At 46.0% G+C, this 21656-nt stretch overlaps 2 protein-coding genes across 3 annotated transcripts in view; one reads left to right on the plus strand and one right to left on the minus strand.

Annotated features, from left to right (window-relative positions):
- Positions 1-19773, plus strand: part of LOC124241025 (inositol-pentakisphosphate 2-kinase) — a 48552-nt gene extending 28779 nt beyond the window's left edge. Inside the window, exons 11-13 of one of the 2 annotated variants that reach the window (XM_046664483.1) lie at positions 15898-15977; positions 18291-18510; positions 18639-19773. In XM_046664483.1, coding sequence (XP_046520439.1) covers positions 15898-15977; positions 18291-18510; positions 18639-18713 — 375 coding nt within the window. In that variant the 3' untranslated portion in view covers positions 18714-19773. Of the gene's footprint in view, positions 1-15897; positions 15978-18290 lie in introns of both variants that reach the window. The other variant, XM_046664482.1, reaches the window with a different exon arrangement.
- Positions 19774-20677: 904 nt separating this feature from the next.
- LOC124241290 (centromere protein P-like) overlaps positions 20678-21656 on the minus strand; it is a 222462-nt gene continuing 221483 nt past the window's right edge. Inside the window, exons 7-8 of the mRNA XM_046664960.1 lie at positions 21318-21409; positions 20678-20984 (exon numbers count right to left, since the gene is read on the minus strand). Coding sequence (XP_046520916.1) covers positions 20842-20984; positions 21318-21409 — 235 coding nt within the window. The 3' untranslated portion in view covers positions 20678-20841. The remainder of the gene's footprint in view (positions 20985-21317; positions 21410-21656) is intronic.

Consider the following 21656-nt stretch of genomic DNA (forward strand, 5'->3'; position numbering starts at 1 on the left):
TTTTCCCGAGAAACCTTGTTCCCCCACCTACCCAGACGGTTAAAGCAGGAAAATTGGGCATTAAATAGAAGTGGCTCAAGTTTCCCCAGATGGACTGGGCCAGGTGAGGACCCGTCACCTCAGCTTTTAGGGAAGGTCTTCTTTCATTGAGTTGGCTCCAGCCCACCCCAGGCCCAGCCCTCCCCCCGACCTTGTGCTGGGGTCCCGGACCGGGCCACTACTCTGTGCTTCCTTCTCAGCAGCCTTAGAACAGCTGATGCCAGCCATCCTCTCCTTGCGCCCTGGCTTGGGGCCCAGACTCGCCCCTGTGGCTGTGTGGGGACGGCTTCCTCCCCTGAGAACGCAGGCCCAGGGTGGCTGGGAGCATCTCTTGGGGACGAGACCTGGTCCTGTTCTTCCTGGTTCTGTGGAATTGGGGATTCGGAGACTCTGTGAACTTGGCTAGAAAAAGACTGTCTTTATCTTCACTAACTCCTAAGTGACACGTAAGGTTTCCTTCTGTTACGAGTGGGCAGTGACCACGCCGCAGGGTCACCAGGACCCCAGCTTTGGCACGAGGAGGAATCAGACTTCCTTTCACACTGCGGTTTTGCAGTATCTCGCACTCTCTTTATATTCATCCTCCTGAGGTTTTGTTGAGTGCTATCTGATACGTTTGTTTCAAAAAATGTTTCGATATATGACCTGGTCGCTCTCTGTTTTTATTTTCTGCATTTAAACTTGTTCCTCTGCGAGGGGCCCCCAGGCTCTGCTGGGCTCTCAGAGGTTTTGTAGACGCCACAGTGGCCAAGCAGCCCTGCTCCAGTGGGAGTGAGGCGATGGGTGCAGGAGCCAAACTCGGCGGCCTCCTGTGCACGCGGGCACTGCCCTGCAGCCGTGGGCCCGCCTGGCGGTCCTGGTGCTGTGTGGTCCCCATGTGAAGAGCTCTCACCCTGGTCTGGCCAAGGCTGCTGCGCCCTCCTCTGCAGCTGTCAGCTTCCAAGGAGGAGGACTGAGGAGGTCCCTCCGAAGCCAAGGGCTGTCGGGGTTAGTGGAGGTGTGCGGGGTGGAGTGGAGCCTCTGTTCCAGACCAGAGCAACAGAGTCTGCCCCGTGTGTCTGCAGCTTGGGTACGCAGATTTAGGAGTGAATAGCAGCATTGCTTCTTTTTTCAAGAGAAGAAACAGGACTTTATTTCCTTTTTTATACATTTCTATGTTTTTCAAAATCCCTACTAAATATGCATGGATTACGTCTTATTTCAGTTTTTAACCTCCTAAATAATCTTGTGGTGAGAGATTTGAGCAGTCATTCCACACTGTGGGCACGGCTGAAGGCAGTACGCTGGGGCCCACTGAACATGGCTGCGGAGAGAATGCCCTGTGCTGGTGGATGGGCAGCTTGATAGCCCTTACAAAATGGAGCAGCCGAGGCCCTGCGGCCTGCACCTGAGGCCCTGCACCTGAGGCCCAGGTGCTTGTCACAGAGAGGACATGACCTGTGCTCACCACAGCCCATGCAGCGGTGTTCACAGCCGCCTTGTTTGTCACAGCTGGAGGTGGCTGCCAGCCCCTGTGGCGGCCATCACACGCCAGCTCTGCACCTGCACAGCATCCTGTGTCCTCCAGGGGGTTGTGCCGAGTGATGGGAGCCACACCCAGGGGTCACACACTGTCGCCCTGTTTCTGTGACACTCTTGAAATGACCAAGATGAGTGGCTGCCGTGGTTGGGAGGAGATGGAAGGAGGGTAGGTGCGGTTAAAAAGGTCGACGCGAGGGATCCTTGTGGTGGAACTGCCCTGTCTCTTGACTGTGGTGGTGGATGCGTGACCCTTCATGTCTGAGGAAGTACACACGCAGGAGTACATGTAAAACTGGGGAGATGGGAATAAGATCATGGAGTGTGTCAGTGCCACTGTCCTGGCTGTGATGTTGTGCTTTGTGGTTTTTCAAGATGTCACCACTGGAGGAGACTGGGTAAAGGGGACTCAGGATCTCTGCATGACTTCTTACACCTGCCTGTAAATGTGACAGTATTGCTTCCCAAGCCATGATATCTGTGGTTATCACTGTGTGTCTTTTCAGAACCTCGCACACACACACACACCATCTGGGGGATCACATGCGTGTTTGCCAGCTTGCGTTTAATGTAACGTGACTTGAGGTCTCTTCGTGTTGAAATATTAGGATCTGCCTCTTTTTGTTTTAGGGAGTTAGGTTCTGGTGGTGAAGAGGGTGGTTGTGAAGCCGAAGCTGGGGAGCAGGTTGAGAACCTTCCTAGGCCATAGACTATTAAAAGTTCTGTCAGAGGCTGGTCCCGTGGCCAAGTTGGTTAAGTTTGTGAGCTCAGCTTCACCAGCCCAGGGTTTCACCGGTTCAGATCCTGGGTGTGGACCTAGCACCACTCATCATGCTGAGGCAACGTCCTACATAGCACAGCCAGAAGGACCTACAACTACAATATACAACTATGTACTGGGGGGCTTTGGGGAGAAAAAGAAGAAGAAGAGAAAGAAAAAAATCGCAACAGATTCTAGCTCAGCTGCCAATCTTTATCTAATTGAGCCCTGTACCTCTGATGAAACGAGGGAGGAGGGGATGTGGTCTTTATTTTGAGGCTAAGGAGGCTGCAACCCAGACTAGCTCTTGCTCTGTGTCTGTTGTGTAGTATTGCATGCAGGAGTCAGCAGACGATCTGTGAAAGGACAGACTATAAATGCTTCCGGCTCTGTAGGTCACCTGGGGTCTGATGCAGCCCCCCAGCTCTGCCACTAAGCTCAGAAACAGCTGTGGACAGACATCAGAAGCACGGCTGTGTTCCAGCACAACTTCATTTACAGAAGAGGTGGCGGCTGCATGAGGCCCCCGGACCGTAGTTTGCTGATCTCTCTTCACTTTTGCTTGTTAGTTTCTGTATTCCATTTTTTGCTCTATTGGTTTGGAAGTTACACATTCTTTCATTTTAGCCGTTACCTGTCCATTTCAACCACACATACTTCAAGCCTAAGGTTAATCAATAACTCGACCCCTGCCTCCCCCTACCACACACACACCATAAGGACCTGGGACACGCTATTCCGGTTGCCTCTCCCACATTCATGAAGCTAATGTTGGGTGTTCTTTGTGTACTTTTTTGAAAATCACAGTTTACAGCATTACTTTCTACAATGATTATTCACATCTGCTGTGTGTTTACCCACATCTCTGCCCAGTACTCCTGCCTCTCAGATCCTCCTCTTTCTGCAATAGCTTGATTGAGATATAACTTACATACCATACAGTTTACTTGCTTAAAGTGTACAAGTCAATGGTTTGTACTATATTCACAGACATGTGCAACCACCACCACAGTCAATTTTAGAAGATTTTCATCATCTGAAAAAGAAACTCCTACCCTTTAGCCATTATCCCCTTATCTCCCCATCCCCCCCAGCCCTAAGCAAGCACTAATCCACTTTCTGTCTCTGTAGATTTAGCTGTTTCAGATATTGTATATAAATGGAATCATTCAGTATGTGGTCCTTTGTGACTGGCTGCTTTCACTTGACATAATGTTGTCAAGGTTCATCTGCATAGAAGCAGGCATCTGTACTTCATTCCTGTTTATGGCCAAACCCTATGCCATTGTATGGGTAGACTATATTTTGTTTATCCATTCATCAGTTGGTGGACATTTGGGTTGTTTCTGCACTCTTTTTTTGGTGAGGAATATTGGCCCTGAGCTAACATCTGGTGCCAATCCTCCTGTTTTTGCTTGAGGAAGACTGTTGCTGAGCTAACATCTGTGCCAGTCTTCCTCTGTTTTGTATGTGGGACGCCACTGCAGCATGGCTTGATGAGCAGTGTGTAGGTCCACACCTGGGATCCGAACCTGTGAACCCCGGGCTGCTGAAATGGAGCATGCCAAACTTAACCACTCCACCACCAGGCCAGCCCTGGGTTGTTTCTACTTTTTGGCTCTTAGGTGTAATACTCCAATAAATAGTTGTGTGCAAATCTTTGTGTGGATGTATGTTTTTATTTTTCTTGGGTATATACATATGAGTGGAATTGCTAAGTCAAATGGTAACTTATGTTGAACTTTTTCGGGAACTACCAGACTGTTTTCCACAGTGGCTGCACCATTTTGCATTCCCACTAGCAGTGGACAAGGGTTCCAGTTTTTCCACGTCCCCACCAGCACTTCCTGTCTGTCGTTTTGGTTTCAGTCATCCTAGTGCGTGTGAAGTGGTATCTCGTTGTGGTTTTGATTTGCACTTCCCTGAAGAGTAAGAATTTTTTTCATGTGCTTATTCCCTATTTGTGTATCTTCTTTGGAGAAATGTCTATTCAGATCCTTTGCCCACTTTTTGATTATGTTGTCTTGTTGAGTTCTGAGAGTTCTATATATGGTGAAGAGTAGGCCCTCATCAAATATATGATTTGCAAATATTTTCCTCCATTCTGTCAGTTGTCTTTTCACTTTCTTGATAATGTCCTTTGATGCAAAAATGTTTTTAATTTTGATGAAGTCCAGTTTGTCTATTTTTCTCTTTTGTTGTTCATGCTTTTGGTGTCATCTAAGAATCTATTGCTAAATCCAAGGTCATGAATATTTTTCCCGGTTTTCTTCTAAGAGTTTTATAGTTTCAGCTGTTACATTTAGTTCTTTGATCCATGTTGAGTTAGTTTTGGTATTTGACTTGAGGTGGGGTCCCACTTCATTCTCTGCGTGGGATATCTAGTTGTCTCAGCACCACTTGTTGAAGAGACTGTTTTTACCACTGAATGACCTTGGCACCCTTGTGGAAAATCAGTTGACCGTAGATGTCTGGGCTTATTTCTGTTATCAGGACAGGGTGCTTGATAACTGTTGCCTTTTGCTAAGTTTTGAAACTGGAAACTGTAAGTTCTTGAGCTTTGTTCTTCTTTTTCAAGATTGTTGGGAATTTAGAGCCCCTTGTAATTCCATGTGAATTTTAGAATCAGCTTGCCAGTTTCTACAAAGAAGCCAGCTGGGATTGTGATGCGGATTGTGGTGAATCTGTAGATTGCTTTGGGTAGTAGGGCCATCTTGACAATAGTAAGTGCTCCGATTTGTTAACATGGGATGCTTTTCTGTTTATTTAGATCTTTGTTTTTCTTTCAACAATCTTTTGTAGTTTTCAGAGCATACATTTTGTACTTTAAGTTTATTCCTGATTTTTTTTAAACTTTCTATTTTTTGCTGAGGAAGATTGTCCCTGAGCTAACATCTGGTGCCAATCCTCCTCTTTTTGCTTGAGGAACATTGTTGCTGAGCTAACATCTGTGCCAGTCTTCCTCCATTTTGTATGTGGATGCCAACACAGCATCATCGGTGTGGTGTGGGTCTGTGCCCAGGATCCGAACCTGTGAACCTGGGCTGCGAACGTGGAGCGCACAAACTTAACCACTGGGCTGGCTCTCTGAATGTTCTATTCTTTCTGATGCTGTTGTAAATGGAGTTCTTTTCTTTTCTTTCCTTTTTTTTAAAAGATTGGCACCTGCGCTAACATCTGTTGCCAATCTTTTTTTATTTATTTTCCTCCTTCTCCCCAAAGCGCCCCTCCTCCCCCCCAGTACATAGTTGTGTATTTTTAGTTGTAGGTCCTTCTAGTTGTGGCATGTGGGACGCCGTCTCAGTGTGGCCTGATGAGTGGTGCCATGTCTGCGCCCAGGATCCAAACCAGTGAAACCCTGGGCCGCCGAAGCGGAGTGTGCGAACTTAACCACTCAGCCACTGGGCCAGCCCCTGGAGTTGTTTTCTTAAATCTGTTTTCAGATTGATCGTTGCAAGTGTATGGAAATACAATTTATTTTTGTATATTGATCTTGTAGCTTGCAACCTTGCTGAATTTATTAGTTCTAATAGTTTTTTTAGTGGATTCCTTGAGACTCTCTCTATATAAGATCATCTGTGAACACAGATAGTTTTACTCCTTCCTTTCAATTTGGATGTGTTTTCTTTTTCTTGCATAACTGCCCTGGCTAGAACCTTTGTACAATGTTGAATAGAAGTGGCGAGAGCAGATATCCCTGATTTGTTCCTGGTCTCAGTGGGATAGCATTCGGTCTTTCATCATTATGTATGATGTTAGCTCTGGGTTTTTTGTAGATATCCTTTACCAGGTTGAAGAAGCTCCCTTCTCTTCCTAATTTGAGTGTTTTTATCATGAAAGGATGTTGGACTTTGTCAAATGTCTTTCCTGCATCAATTGAGCTTATCATGTGTTTTTTGTTTTATATTTTATACATACAGTATATTACATTAATTTATTTTTGGACATTACAACCAACCTTGCATTCCTGAATCCCACTTGGTCATGGCACATGATTGTTCTTACATGTTGCTGGGTTCAATTTGCCATTATTTTGTTGAGGATTTTTGTCTCCATATTCATAAGAGAAGTTGGTCTGTAGTTTTTGTTTTTGATGATGTCTTTTTTGTTTTTGGTGTCAAGTAATACTGTCCTAGTTGAATGAATTGGGAAGTGTTGCAGCCTCTTTTAATTTCTGGAAGGTTTTGAGAAGGATCGATGTTAAGTCTTCTTTAAATGTTTGATAGAATTTACTCGTGAACCCATCTGGGTCTGGGCTTTTCTTTTAAGTGATGTTTTGATGCCTACTTCAGTCTCTTTACTTGTTATAGGTCTGATCATATTGTCTGTTTCTTCTTTTCTTCTTCTTCTCCCCAAAGCCCCCTGGTACACATTTGTGTATTCTAGTTGTGGGTCCTTCTAGTTCTGCTATGTGGGATGTCACCTCAGCACGGCCTGATGAGTGGTGCTAGGTTTGTGCCCAGCATCCAAACCAGCAAAACCCTGGGCCGCCGAAGCAGAGTGCGGGAACTTAACCACTCGGCCACGGGGCCAGCTCTGTCTGTTTGAGTCAGTTTGGTCATTTGTGTCTTTTTAGGAATCTGTCCATTTCATCTGAGTTGTCTACAATTTATTGGCCTACAGTTGTTTATAGTTTTCCTCCTCTTGAAGAGCATCCTTTAGATGCCACGTTAGTGAAAGTCCTTGGTAACTTCTCTCTGTATCTGTTTATCTGGGTATGTTTAGATTTTGTCCACAGTCTTGAAAGGTAATTTTTTCTAGGTACAAAGAAGCAGTTGTTTTCTCTTAGCATTTAACCATTTTCGCAGTGTCTCTGGCTGTGGATGTCGCTGCTGAGATGGCTTCTGTCAGTCTCACTGTTCTTTCTCAGGAGGCGTTTTTTCCTTGTTGGCTGCTTTTAAGGTCTTCTGTCTCTCTTATTGACATTTTAGTGCAGTTGATTAGGTATGGTTTACTTTTTATTTATCCTGTTTGGTGTATGTTGTGTTTTCTCTATTTGTGGATTTATGTCTTTTATTATTTCTGGAAAATTCTCAGCCATTTTCTCTTTAAATATTTTCTCCATTATCCTGTTTTCTTCCTTTGGGGGTCTAATTAGATGTATATCGACTTCATTTTATTTTCCACACATTGTAAATGCTCTTTCATGTTTTCCATCTCTCTGTCTCTTTGTAGTGCGTTCCATGTGTTGTCTTCAGTTTTGCTTTCCTGTTCACTGATTCTTTCTTCCCCTGTGGCTAACCTGCTAGTTCATTTGTCCACTGAGTTCTCCATTTCTATGCAGCCACGCGCTGTGTAATGATGCTGCAGTCCAGCAGACCGCACACACAATGGTGGTCCTACACAGCCTAGGTGTGCAGGAGGCTGTGCCATCTAGGTTTGTGTAAGTGCCCTCTGCCATGTTAGCACAATGACAGAATCGCCTGGCCACACCATTCTCAGAACAAGTCCCCAGTTAAGCAGTGCATGACTGCAGTTATATATATATATATATATATATTTTTTTTTTTTTTAAAGATTTTACTTTTTTTTCTTTTTCTCCCCAAAGCCCCCTGATACATAGTTGTATATTCTTCGTTGTGGGTCCTTCTAGTAGTGGCATGTGGGACGCTGCCTCAGCATGGTTTGATGAGCAGTGCCATGTCCACGCCCAGAATTTGAAACAACAAAACACTGGGCCGCCTGCAGCAGAGCGCGCAAACTTAACCCTCGGCCACGGGGCCAGCCCCTGCAGTTATATTTTTAATTTCTCAAAGTTCTGTTTGGTTCATTTTCACATCTGCTTGGTATTTTTGATAATTCCTATTGCTTGCCCATTTTAAAATTTCATCTTTTATTTCTTTAAACAATTTATGAATAGTTATTTTATATTTTGTATTGAATATCAGATACCAAAAAACCTTGGAGGTAAAAAATCTCATTATTTTGGCTGACTCATCCATACTGCTTTATTTACCTGGGCTTTTAATGATCTATGAGTGTGAGCTCACATCTGTTTGGTCTTAATCTGTGGGACTCCTGGGGATCTAAATAGGGGATACCTTCTTCCAGAGAAGATACGGATCCTTGGTTTAAGGTGGAATCTCAGGTTTAGACCCCATGCTCTATGGCTCTTCCTAGCAACAAAGCCTCCACCGACACTTGCCTGCAGAGCAGCTCACCTTCTCCATTGCTCCTTGCTCAAAAGTCGAGTTTCAGCTCTTTTGGGTGAGTAGCGAGAAGACGAGATTGGGTTAGGGAGTTCCCTTACCTTCTGTAAGCCCATCGGTACATTAAAAGGTATGTTAATGGGGAAATAGTTGTTTTGTAGGAGGGCCGTTGGATCCTCCGTACTCCTGAAAGTGTTGTGCTCTTTATCATGGTCATATCATTGTCATTTATTTTGGTGTTTGTTACTATTAAAAATAATGTTGATGTTCACATTTTTGTACTTTAACCCTTGTGCACATAAGCATGTCTGTGAGATAGATACTTAGAAAGAAAATTGCTAGATTTTTAATAGATTCTGTCATATTGTCCTCCCCAAAAGATGCTGCCAATTTATGTTCCTTCTTGCAATGATTGAGCGCCCTGTTTCCCCCATGCCCTCAAAAACACGAGGTATTACTAGTATTTAAAATTTTCATTTTAATTTTTTAAGCTTTTGTTTCATTAACCATTTGTATTGTGAAATATAGCACATACTGAAAAGTGCATAGAAAAAATGTCCAGCCCCGTGATTTGTCACAAAGCAAACCCTTGTGGAACTCCAGTTGGGTCCGGTACAGAACACTGGCCGTCTACAAGAATCCCGGTTGGTTTCCTGTCCAAGTGTTCATCTTTCCTTTCTCCCCAGAGTTAACTGTTGTATTGACTTGTATCCTTATAGTTTAGGTTGTTCTGTTTTTGAACTTTACATGTGGAATCATGTATGCATCTCTCATCTGTTTTTTTTAGCTCTATATAACATTTATGAGATTCACTCATGTTATTACATGCATTTCCAGATTTTCATTGCTTTACAGTGATCCATTGAATGGATATACTACAATTTATCCATTCTACTATTGATGAACACTTGAGATGTTTCCAGTTCTTGGCTGTTATGAATAAAGCTTTTGTAAACATTCTTGTTTTGAGTGTGAGGAAGATTCGCTCTGAGCTAACATCTGTGCCAGTCTTCCTCTGTTTGGCATGTGGGACAGTACCACAGCACAGCCACTTACAAGTGGTGTAGGTCCATGCCTGGGAACCACACCCAGGCCACTGAAGCAGAGCGTGCCAAACTTAACCACTAGGCCACCGGGCAGCCCTGTGAACATTCTTATAAAGACCTCTTGGTATATATATATATATGCACACATTTCTCTTGGATATATTCCTAGGAATGGAGTTTCTGGGCCAGAGGTATGAGCATACATGGCTTTAGTAGATACTGCAAAACAGTCTTACCTGTGTGCAGTGCCTGTAGCCAGCTGGGGTAGTCCCACGACCCGGCACCCTCTCCACCACTTGGTTGTGGGTCTTTTAATTTTAGCCATTCTGGTGGGTGTGTGTTGGTGGCTGGTTTTGGTTGATGAGATTGAGCACTTTTCCTGTGTTTTCTGGTCATTTGTCTTTTCTTGTTTGTGAAGTACCTTTTTGTCTCTTCTCCAGTCTTTGTAGGGCTTGCTTTCTCGTACTGGTTTGAAGGAGCGCCTCATTATTCTGCATGGAAGCCCATCATCAGATGATGTGCTGCAGATGCCTGCTTCCCCTTGGGAGCTTGCTGTTTTACTCTCTTAATGGAGTCCTTTTAAGAAGGGAGGGTCATAATTTTGAGGTAGTTCAATTTACATCTTTTTCCTTTCTCTACCTTTTATTTACCTTTAGGTTCTACAGATATTTTAGAAACTTTGTTGTTTTGCCTTTTTATTAAATGGGTAACCATCTGCAGTTGCTTTTTGGTATGGCCTGAGGTGGGGTTTTATTTTATTTTCCTATGGAATTGTCTCAGAATGGTAGGAATTGTCCTGATCACTGTAGAGCTCTAACAAGTCTTGATACCCAGTAGAGCAAATGCTTCTACCTTCTTCTTCAAGAACGTCTTTCCTTTAACAAATGCCTTGGCTCTTCTGGATCTTTTGCTTGTCTGATCTTAGAATCAAGTGGTTCAGTTCTACAAGGAAAAGCAGCAACAAAACTGTTGGGAATTTGATTGGTTTGGCATTAAAGTGATGACAAGAATTGACATCTATACAATATTGAGTGTACATCTATACAACATGGGCATTTTCTACTTTTTAGGTGCTATTTAAAATGTGATGAAGGGCCAGCCCCAGTCGCCTGGTGGTTATGTTCAGTGCACTCTGCTTCAGCGGCCCAGGTTCATTCCCAAGCGCGGACTTATGCCACTCATCTCTTAGTGGCCGTGCTGTGGTGGAAACTCACATAGAAAAACGAGGGGAAGACTGGCAGCGGATGTTAGCTCAGGGTGAATCTTCCTCAGCAAAAACCAAAACAAACCTAAAAAATAACCAATAAAATGTGATAAAAATATTTTATGATTTTTGTTGGAGAGGTCTTATATTTTATTAGATTTATTCCCAAATATTTGATGGTTTCAGATGTAAATGTTATCTTTTAAAATATTTCACTTTAAAATGTTTACTGTGGACATATAGAAATGCAACTGATTTTTCTATTTTGACCTTTTATCTGGCAATTTTGCTAAACTCACTAATTCTCACTATTTATAGCTTCTTTTGTATTTTCATTATATATAATTGTGAATTTGATTTTTTTCCTTTCCAATCCTTATACTTTTTACTTATTTTGTTTTGCTTAACTGCATATAGTTAACTTGTGATAGTGTAAATTTTAGTCTTGTTCCCAACCTCAAAGAGAAAGCATTTTACCATTAAGTAAATTGTTCACTGTTGGCTTTTTTCAGGGAGATTTCATTTTTTTTACTTTTAAAATAAATAACCATTATCAGATTAAGGAATTTCCCTTCTATTCCCATTGTTAAGAGTTTTATCAGGAGTGGATGGTGAATTTGTCAGTGCTTTTTCTTTTTCTGTTGAGATGATCGTATGACTTTTCTCCTGTTTCCTGTTAATGTGATTGCACAATTTGTTGTGATGTATCACTCTTTTTGTATGTGACGTTTGGCTTGCTAGTACTTTGTTAGGGTTTTTGCACGTGTATGAGTGGCACAGGTTTTCCCTGAGGCTTTGTTACGGCCTGGTGTCAAGGGTACGCAGCCTCACAAACACGGGAAGGGGGTCTGCTCATTCTCTGTTCCTTGGGAGAGGTGAAGGAAGACTCAGATTATTTCTTCCTTAAATATTTTGCGGAACCACAGGTGAAACCGTCGGGGCTCACAGTTGCTTTGTAGGAAAATTTTAAATTATGATCCAAATTTTAGATTTTCTTTTTCTTCTTTTGTCAGTTTTGGTAAGTTGTGTTTTTCTACAAATTGTTTTGTCTAAAATTTTGGCAATATTCTTTTATCTTTTAATATTTTATAAGATCTGAAGAATGCCCTTTTATTCCTGACATATGGTATTTGTTTTCTTTCTCTCTTAATCCATCCCCACCAAGAGTTTATCAATTCTGTTAGTTTTGTACAAATTAACTCTCATCCTTTTGTACGGTATGACTGTTTTCTATTTCATTAATTTCTGCTCTGGATTATCTCCTTTTTTCTTCTGTTCTTGGATATTTTGTTCTTTCTATAACTTCTTCCTGCTATAAATGGTTATTTACCTAATTAGATTTTCACCTTTTCTTTTTTCCTAAAATATGTATTTAAAGCTGTATATTTTCCTGTAAACATGGCTTTAGCTATATTCCACAAAGCTATATTCTCATTCAGTTAAAATATACGCTGATTAGTATGAAGATTTCTCCTTTGACCCACGTAAGTATTTAGAAGGGAGTTAATTACACCTTAGCACGTGGGATTTTCTTTTTTGTTTTGATTAGTAGCAAAAGTGCATTATAGTCTATATAGTCCTTTGGAATTTGTTGAGATTGGCTTTTGATCCTTTGAAATTTGTTGTGATTTGCTTTATGGATTAATTTTTCTGAAAAATGCTTCTGTGTGTACTTGAAAAGAAGGTGTCTTCTCAAATTGTTGGGTGCCACGTTTCGTATCTGCCCGTTAGGTCAGACTAATCGTGGTGTTCAGCTCGTCTGCAGCCTTGCTGATTTCACTGTCTGCATGTTCCATAGAAGAATGTTTTGAAAGTTTACATAATCATCATGGATTTGTCTCTTTCCTCTTATTTTGAGGCTATGCTATCAGGTGCCTTAAATTTAGAACTGCTACATCTTCCTAGTGAACTGAATTTTTTGTTTTCAGGTGTCATTTATCATTTTCGATGTCTTCATCTCTGGGAATACGTTTTACCTTCAAGTTCCCTTTGTCTGTTACTTTTGTAACTTGTCCAGGTGCCTTTGGTTAATGCTTAAGCTCTGTATCTTTTTCTGTCTTTTGTCTCTAGCCTTCTGTGTCTGTGTATTTAAAGTGTGCTTTGGTTTTCTCTCTCGTGACGTTTTATCATTTAGTTGGGCTTATACTTGGGCTTAAACCTTTCAAGTTTCCCACCTGTTTTAAGTTCCTTTTTCTCTCTCCTCTTGCTGTCTTCTGGGTTGATTACTTTTTATCATTGCGTTTCCCCACTGTTGGCCTGGAAGTTACAGTGCCTATGTTTCTTTCAGTGATTGTCCCAGCCATCCCGGCAAGCAGCTGACTTGTTCCAGTCTGATCTTGTTCAATGTAGACTTCTTGGAGTACTTTTACTTCTCCTCCCGGCTCACACTGCTGCTGTTGCTGTGTACTCTGTGGTCTTAAACTCAGGAAGATGTTATTGTTACTGTTTTACACTCTGTCCATTTACCCATGTTCGGCTCTCCCACTGCCCTGGGTCTGCCCTGTGCCTCTGAGCTTCTATCTGGGACCATTTTGTTTTTGTCTGAAGAATCAGACCCTTTAATGTTCCCTGGAGTGCAGGTCTGCTGGTGATTCGGTCTTAGTTTTATTTAGTGATATTTATAAGTGATTTTTTTGGAGTCATTCTTGAATCTGTGGCTTGATGTCTTTCCCATTTTGGAAAATTTTTGGCCTCAACTTTTTCAAATTTGGTTTCTGCGCATTCCCTCTCTCCTTCTTCTGGGACTCCAGTTACATGTATGGTGAACACATTCTCTTTGTCTTCCATGTCTCATGCCCTTTCCTTAACATTTTCCAGCTGTTTTCCTTTCCATGCTTCATTCTGGGTATATATTTTTTTGACTTGTCTTCCAGTTTAGCAACTCTCTTCAGTTCTTTCTAATCCGCAGTTAAAACTATTTGTTCAGTTCTTAATATTTTTGTATTGTTTGGTTCTAGAATTTCCCAGTGGTTCATTTCTGTCGTCTCCAGTTCTCCTCTGAAGTTGTTGGTTTGTCTCCTGTTCTTTGAGCAGAGCCGTGTGTGCGTCTGCTGCCTCTACTCGCTGGAGTGCACGTGTGTCTGGGCCAGTTCTTCTGGTTTTCATTCGTGCCATCTTGTTTTGTGCCTGGGTGTTGTGCTTATGTGTCAGAAATTGTATTTGTACAGTTATGTGAGGAATAATTGGAGGCCCAGGGTGTCTTCTTCTAGAGAGAATTTCAGGTTTGCTTCTCCCAGGGGCCTGGAGAGTGCTGGGGGCTGGGCTCGTCCTTCTCCAGTCTTGGTGGCTGATCTTGGAAGCAGAGTGGCTCCTCCAGGAAAGGCCCGTCGACTGCTGGCCTGCTTCACCTTAAGCCACGGCATTCTGGGTGCTACCCCAAGGAGGCGGTTCATCGTGGTCACTGTCCCCTAGCCCTGGAGGTGGTAAAAGTGCCTCTTGGCTGGCCTTCCAGAATTGTCGCCTCCCTCTTTGGGCAAAAAAGACCCAAAAGTCTTTGTCCTCTCCCTGGTCCCGCTCAGTTCCCCGGTCCTGTTAACTCTGCCTCCAAGCAAGTGTTGTCAGCTCTGTGTCCAGTTTCGCTAGCAGACTCGGCAGCTAGTGTGGCCCCAGCTGCACCCTCCGGCCTTGCTCCACGAGCAGCTCCAGCCTCGTGCTTTATGTCTGATAAATGTTCACAGTTTGGCCCATCTGACGACTGAAAAATATTTCACTGTTATGATTTGCATTCTCTTGGTTAGTAGTAAGGTTAAGCATCTTTTCATTTACTTACTGGCTACTTCTTTTCTTTTATCAGTTTATTTGGTCCACATTTTTTGGGTATTTTTCTTTTCCGTACTGATCTGACACATCACATGGTCTTGCTGTTGATCCTCGGCTGTATGTTGCTGATATTTCCTCCCATTTATTCACAGGTCTTTTACATTTGAATTATGACTGTCTCATATAGAAGCTTTTAATTTTTAGATATTCAAATCTATCTTTTATGGCTTCTGGGTTTGCGGTCTTGCAGATCAGGACATAATAAATATTTTATACTTTGTTTTTTATGTTTTTCTCTTTAATTCTCTTGGACTAAGTTTTGTGCGTTTTGCGAAATGCCTGATTTCTTCACTGAAGGACTAGAGTATGTGGAGAGGAGCTGCTTTTTCCTTCTGCCGTGAGGTTGTATGTGGCCCTGAGACGAGCAGCCAGCAGGTGGAGGCAGCTGCACTTGGGGGTCCCCCCTCGCCACAGCCCTGCCTGGGGAGCATTCAGCTTGGATGTGCCCTCCCAACTCTGCGATAGAGGGAATTACAGAAAGGGAGGGAGAAAAGAGGTTATGATCTGTCATTGCACATGTTGAGGATGGTGATGACATGTAGGGTCCACTTTTTTGTAACTAAATTATATTTGTAAAAGTGAGAGCTATTCAGTCTAAAAAAATTCAAATGATATATGGAAGCTTCAAAGAAGAAAGGAGAAGAAATGCCCCAAATTCTACTCAGAGGTGAGGTGACTGTCTGTGACACCCATGGCTTTATGAATTGGATCCTACAAACCATGTGGTGGGCTGTTTGAGTTGGTAGCCCTGGTGGACGTTGTTCCAGGCCAGTGTGCACAGATCTACACGTGCTCATGGCCCAGGGTAAAGAGCATGAATTTTGGAGCCATGACTCCAGGGTTTGAGTCCAGCCCTGGCGGGGCAGAGTGACAGGTGGTTCTGTCTCAGTCTCCGCATCCACAACCTGGGACACGAGCCATGCCTGCTGTGGGAATGAAGGGAGTCAACAGACAGCCTGGCAACCCGTCTGTAGCATCATCCGTGGTGGCTGTGTGACATTCCAGGTGCAGGGTGACCTGAGGGACACTGTAGCTCTGAACAGGGCCTTGGTGGACGTCTGGGTGGTGCCACCTTGAGGTGTGGTGTCCTGCTTACTCAGCACCCCGGGAGCTGAGGCAGCTCACTGCCTTTTCTTCTGAGGCGGACATTGGGTGCCTTGGGGAAGACCAGTCCTAAGTCCCAGGATTTGTGATCAGGTCCACTTGCTGCTGACAGTGAGCGGTCAGGGGGCAGGGCCTAGGGCCTCCTAACCCACCCCTAGGTTCTGGGACCAGTTCTGGACCTTGCTGGGGGCAGGAGGGTGCGTGTGGCTGTGGCGTGACGCCCCCGTGCCCTGGAGCTGACCTCTCCTCCCCCTGCAGGTTCAGCAGTACCGGGTTGCCATGACTGCGAAGGACTGCTCCATCATGATTGCACTCTCCCCCTGTCTGCAGGACACCAGGTGAGGCCTGCTGCCGTGTCACACGTCCTGGGTCTAACAGGGTTTTGTGGATGGACAAGAGAGTCGGTTTCCCTGTATTTACAGAGCTCCTGGCAGGATCACGTTTATTAGTAAAGGCCGATCTCCAGGCCTACTTGATATTATGGGGCTTATTACCTCTTGCTCTCTAGAGCTTGTAATTCAGTCAGAAAGACATTTATGGAGAATAACTTTAAAAGATTGTTCTATTAAATCGAAGATTACTATTATTTTCTGAGAAAATACTCCAGGGACTTAAAAGCAGTTTGGATAGTGTTGCAAATTCCTTTCTCTCAGAGAAAGCCCTAGGCTCCCATGGGGCTCCAAGGCCTGGAAGCTGTAGGTCTTGTGGGCCCTGCTCTGGTCCTAATGTGCCACCTCCATGGTCACTGTGAAGCCCTTAACACAACACATCCACCCTTCCGCGTCCTGTTTGCAGGTCTCTCCTGGACACTGTTGCCGTTCTCCAGCTCCCTCCCCTGCCTTTTTTCAGGACTTCAGGATGAACCTGATAATCTTGTCTTAGTAATTAGATGGCATCTTTAGCATCCATCTTCAGGGTGCAAACCCACACACGGTACCTGTGGGGTGTTGTGCGTTCTTCTGACATGTGTTCCTGGGTCAAGGCGACCTTGTTGCTGGCTGCCAGCCACTCGTTGTTCTGATGCTTTTGAACCAAACATTCGCAGGAGTCTTGCTCCCTGGCAGGCACAGAATTGTCCACTTTCTGATAGGAAACACGAAGGGACATTTGTGGATCATAACTACAGAAAAAGGGTGGTTCTGTTTAGTTGAAAACTGCCATTTTCCTAAGAAAACGCCTCCCCTGCGTAGCTAGGAGGGTCCATTCGCTGGATCAGGCTGCTGGTGTTAGATGAGAGAAAACCGCACAGACTTACTCTCTGCCACCCCTCCTGAAGTGGGGATGCAGCCGGGACACAGAAACATGAGGTGGCCACATGAGGCCCCGGGGCCTGGACACCCTTCACCTCAGCAGAAACCGACACCCTGGGAGAGGAGTGAGGCATGTCCAGAAAGTTCTGAGCCACGTGGGCACTGGTCTCAGCCTAGGATGGGAAGTGTGTCGGGCATTGGGAGCCATGCCCTGGGCTCACGGCGAGCTCGTGGTGGACAGTCAGACTGTCTGCAGAAGCTGCCCCTGGGCCGTGCTCCCACCCGCCTGAGGGACAGATTCCTCTTTATTCACGCCATCTTGCTGGCGGCTGGTTCAGACGTGGGAAACTGAAGCGTCCTTTAGAGCATCTAGCCCTGTCGGGAGCTAGATGGGGACTGTCCCAGCCCAGCTTCACAGAGCTCCGGCTCCAGGCCCCAGAGAGACTCAGTCGCAGAACCTTAATTTGGGAATGTGTTCTCTCCCTTCAGGGGGAGCAGCCAAGGCCCCCGCAGCTGAGCTGGGTGCATTTTCCTGTAAGTGTGTTTCCAAACAGGACCTCAGGGACAGTCGGGGCCTCGATTAGCTTTGTCAGTGGAGTGTGTCTGTCGGCCTTTTCTCTCCCAGGCAGGAGCTTTTGAAATTGGTGTTTTGTTTTTCTTTCAGTGATTTCCAGATCTGGGGGAGCAGTAAGCGTGGGGCAGCCAGGACTCTCACCTGCTCCCCCCAGGCCATACTGAGCTCGTGGGCTGTGTCGGCCCAGCATCTGGACGCACGCTGTGTACCGAGCAGGCTGAGCGCCACGTGGATGCACAGCAGTCTCAGTGCAGAACTCAGAGTTAGCCTGCAAGTGTTTCTCAGTACAAGTAATTGTTCATGTTTTGTTATAAATGTGTTTAGGAAAACCACAAAATGAAGCCCCAAGAAACAATATACAGAACGCTGCAGATAGATTTGCGCATGAAACAGGAAGCCAGGTCTCTCCAGCATGAGAAGCGTGAAGAGCTGCTCACCAGCCACGGGGAGGGGCTCGGGGGACATTGTTCTCAACCTCTGATCCATTCGGCTGTGGAGTGGCCACGTCTACATTCTGCTCTCTTAGGTTGTGTAACCCTTGGCTCAGGACAAAGTAACTTTGTTCGTTCACACCACTGGGATCTGGGGAATGTGAAGGGCGTGTTCCATGTAATTGCTTTCCTCTCTTTCTGCACTTTAACCCTCTCTCCTCTGGTGTGGTGGGCGTCACAGCAGGCGCCTGGCTCGCAGGAGCTTCACGCACTAGCGCACACAGCTGGCGCAGACAGACGAGATGTGCACAGACGCACAGAATGGGCGCCCCTCGTGAGCTGGGGTGAGAGGATTTGGGAGTTTGGTGTATTCTGAAATTGCTTTTATACTTCCAGGTCTGATCAAAGGCCCATCGTCCCTTCGTCGCGGTCCAGGTTCACCTTCTCTGTGTCTGTGCTGGACCTCGACCTCAAGCCCTATGAGAGCATTCCTCATCAGTATAAACTGGACGGCAAGATAGTCAACTACTATTCAAAGACCCTGCATGCCAAAGACACTGCCGTGATGCCGACTAGGTTCAAGGAGAGTGAAGATTGCACGTTAGTCCTCCATAAGGTCTAACCCTTTTCCTGTAGTATCTTTGAAACTTGAACACAGAATGTGAAGGTTGAATAATAGAGCTATTTTCTGTTGTGTTGGGTGACTTTTGCTGTGAATACTTTTGCTTTTTAACCCCTGTCTAGGTGGGACTGCCTCTGGGAGACACACAGTGGAAGAGCACTGGGAACATCTTCCAGGACAAGGAATGTCCGACGTGAGCCCAGCAGTGTGCCGTGTCATGGGGGCCGCTCTGGGCAGGTCTTCCTTCCAGCCAGGGCTCACGTCTAATCTCTAATGCAGAAAGCCTTACTCTAAGACCCAGGGTTTGGATCTCCTACCCCCGACTCGAACATAGAAAACTTGAATTGTCATGCACGTCTCACAGTTTGGACTCAAGGAAACTCGGAAACTACTGGAACTGTCCCAGCTGAGTTACTTGGTCACTTTCAGTGCAAGCCCCACGCCAGCACAGGTTTTGTGGTTCCCTGCTGCACAGAGCGATGGGTGGTTGTACGAACGTCGGTTGAGCAGCATGGACTCGGAGGCCCTGTGGAAGTACCACGCCCACCCCTCTGCGTGGTCAGCAGGGAGTGTGGGACTCAGGTCACGGGTGGACACCACTCATGCGAGCGTTACCTTTGTTTTTTTGCTGAATGATTTGTCTTTAGGTTGAGGGGAGACAAGGCGTTCTTTCCCACCTGCAGGTGCTGCTGTGGAAGCTGGCAGCAGAGCCGCAGCCCTCAGCTGCCGTGCCCCGAGCAGTGTCGCGAGGCGGCTGTACTCCACCAGCTCTGTGTTCATGGCTTGTTTGGGTGTCTGGGGCCCTCAGCCAGTTCCACCAGAGCCAGCGTTGAGTTTTCCCTCCTCCCCGTACCCGTTCCTTTCGTGGGCTTCACCGAGACCTGTGGGGTTTGCGGCCTCGAGTGGTGCTGGGCCACCTCCTTGTCTGGGCTGCGTGAGGCCCTGCTTCTGCAAGATGAGCAACTCCTGGCTGGCACCAAGAGGGTTCTTGTTGGGGTCACCAAAGTGTGCCCGGCTGCTAAGAGAACTGTTGGGAATCTTGGCTTCAGTTTTTATTCTATGGTAGGTTGTACAGATTGATTATTTATATCGTCGTTTGAGGGACTAATGAAGGCTTACTGTAACATAATATTATAATTTTAGCGAAACCATGGAATTGTAATGAAAATGCTACATGAAAAATAAGAATATTTTGCTGATTGTACATTTTTGTGGGGCATTTTGTGATAACTTGAGAATTACACTTGCTTGAATCAAGCTAGCTTTTCTGGAATTTATTCTTCAGTTCTGTCCTAACACTCCTCACTTCCACACTTGGAGGTACAGAAAGATACTCAGATGACACACGTCTCTCCTCCACGGAATATTGGGGTCTGGGGCCTTGGGGACTCTGCTTGCAGGGACCCAGAGCTGCCTTCCTGGGGCGAGCCAGAGGCCCCACAGCATGGAGAGAGGTGGCCTCAGTGCTGCTTTGGCCTGAGGGCATTGCTGGTTGCTGGCCTGGGGGAGGTGGTCTTGCCCGCACGCTGTGCACAGAGCTCTGGAACCCGGCCCCTCGAGGAGGCGGGGCTGGGCAGCCTCCCGGGCTATCCTGGCTGCACTGGATAGTCTGACACCACCACCCTCCATGTTGGGGGAGACAGGCGAGCACCCCTGCTCTGGCGTCTCAGCCCAGCCCTTTGCTCTGCTCACTTCCACCCTGTCTTCCACGGGCATTGTGCATTTGGTTGGAACAATGTTTCCACCGATTCTAACAAACATGATCAACGGGCACCTGAGGTCTGTGCAGCGCTTAGACCCTGGGGGCCTTGAACAGAGACCCTGTTTCTCTGTGTGAAGGGATGACGCAGTCCTTGCTGTCTTACTGCGTTCTTTGTGGAAGCCCCCGCGTGACCGTCAGAGGACTTGCCGAGGTGCTGCTTTCGAGAACAGGGAGGTGGGGAGGGAGGGCACTGTGCCTCCCCGGGGCTGACTCTATTGCCTCCAGGAGCCCCGGTGGTGGGCAGTGGGAGGAGGGCCCCCCTCTAAGGCAGGCCTGTGCCACCTTTGCCCACAGAGTGTGAGGTGGGGCATAGCCGCGCCCCGCATCCAAGGACGGATACGCACCCTGTACTCCTCAAATGTTAAGCTTATTTTAAAAATACTGTGTCACTTGTCTGGCATTTTTTATTCAAATAGCTGTATTTATTTTTCATGCCCTGACAGCTTGTACATAATGTGCCATAACTGCACAGACATGTTTGGAAGAAATGGTTTCTAAGTGGAAAATAGCACGTTTATATTCAGTAAACCTCACGCCTCCGGGTGCAGTGTCTCCCTGCATGCTCAGTGTCGGGATCTAGCGTGTTCCTCTGTGCACAGCAGTTTTATCAGGCTCTCAAGAGTGGCCTCAATGCCCAGCACGCCCAGCAGGTTTCGGAAGCCAAGAGGAGCGGTTTCTATGACTCTGTTCTTGTCCAGCTCCAGGACTGTAAAGAAAACAAGTAGGTGAGAGACCTCACCAGACCCCTCCTCCGTCCCCACTTCCCTGCTGCCGTGTGACCGGGAGGCCGGGCCAACTGCTATGACCGTGCACGGGTCTCCCTTTGGGCTGGAGGCAGAGCTGGAATATGCCCCTGGCGCCTTCAGTCCAGAGGGCCTCGGGGGAGCAACCCCCCTTGCTTTTTGAGCGATTGTTGATATTTTAAAACCGATATAAAAAGTACATTAATGAGATTTTCAACTTTTGCTGCTTGCCTCGTCAAACCAGATGTGGTAAGTGGGCATCTCTGTAGGCACATCACAGACCCCACAGGCCCTACCTCGCTGTGGCACTTGGGTGAGAAGATCCAGCTTTGGCAAAACCTTCCCTTCATCGTCGATTTGTATCCTCCAAACTATGACCACTTCAAACCTGAAAGAGGGAGAGAGGTTGCTAAGTGCTCTCTGAAATCTCGGTGAACGAGTGAACTGTGTGCAGCACCGTCCATCTGCCTGCAGGAGGAGGACACCCACCAGGTGGGAGCACTGCTTCCTCCACCTTCCTCGTTCCCGCCCTTCCCAGCCTGTGCCCAGCCGCCCTGGTGCACGTCCAGCCTGAGGGGCAGAGGAAGTGCGGTCAGTTCAGCCTGAAAAGAGGGTCGATATCATTAACAAACAGG

This window comes from Equus quagga, chromosome 6, assembly GCF_021613505.1.
Source record: "Equus quagga isolate Etosha38 chromosome 6, UCLA_HA_Equagga_1.0, whole genome shotgun sequence".
Lineage (NCBI taxonomy): Eukaryota > Metazoa > Chordata > Mammalia > Perissodactyla > Equidae > Equus > Equus quagga.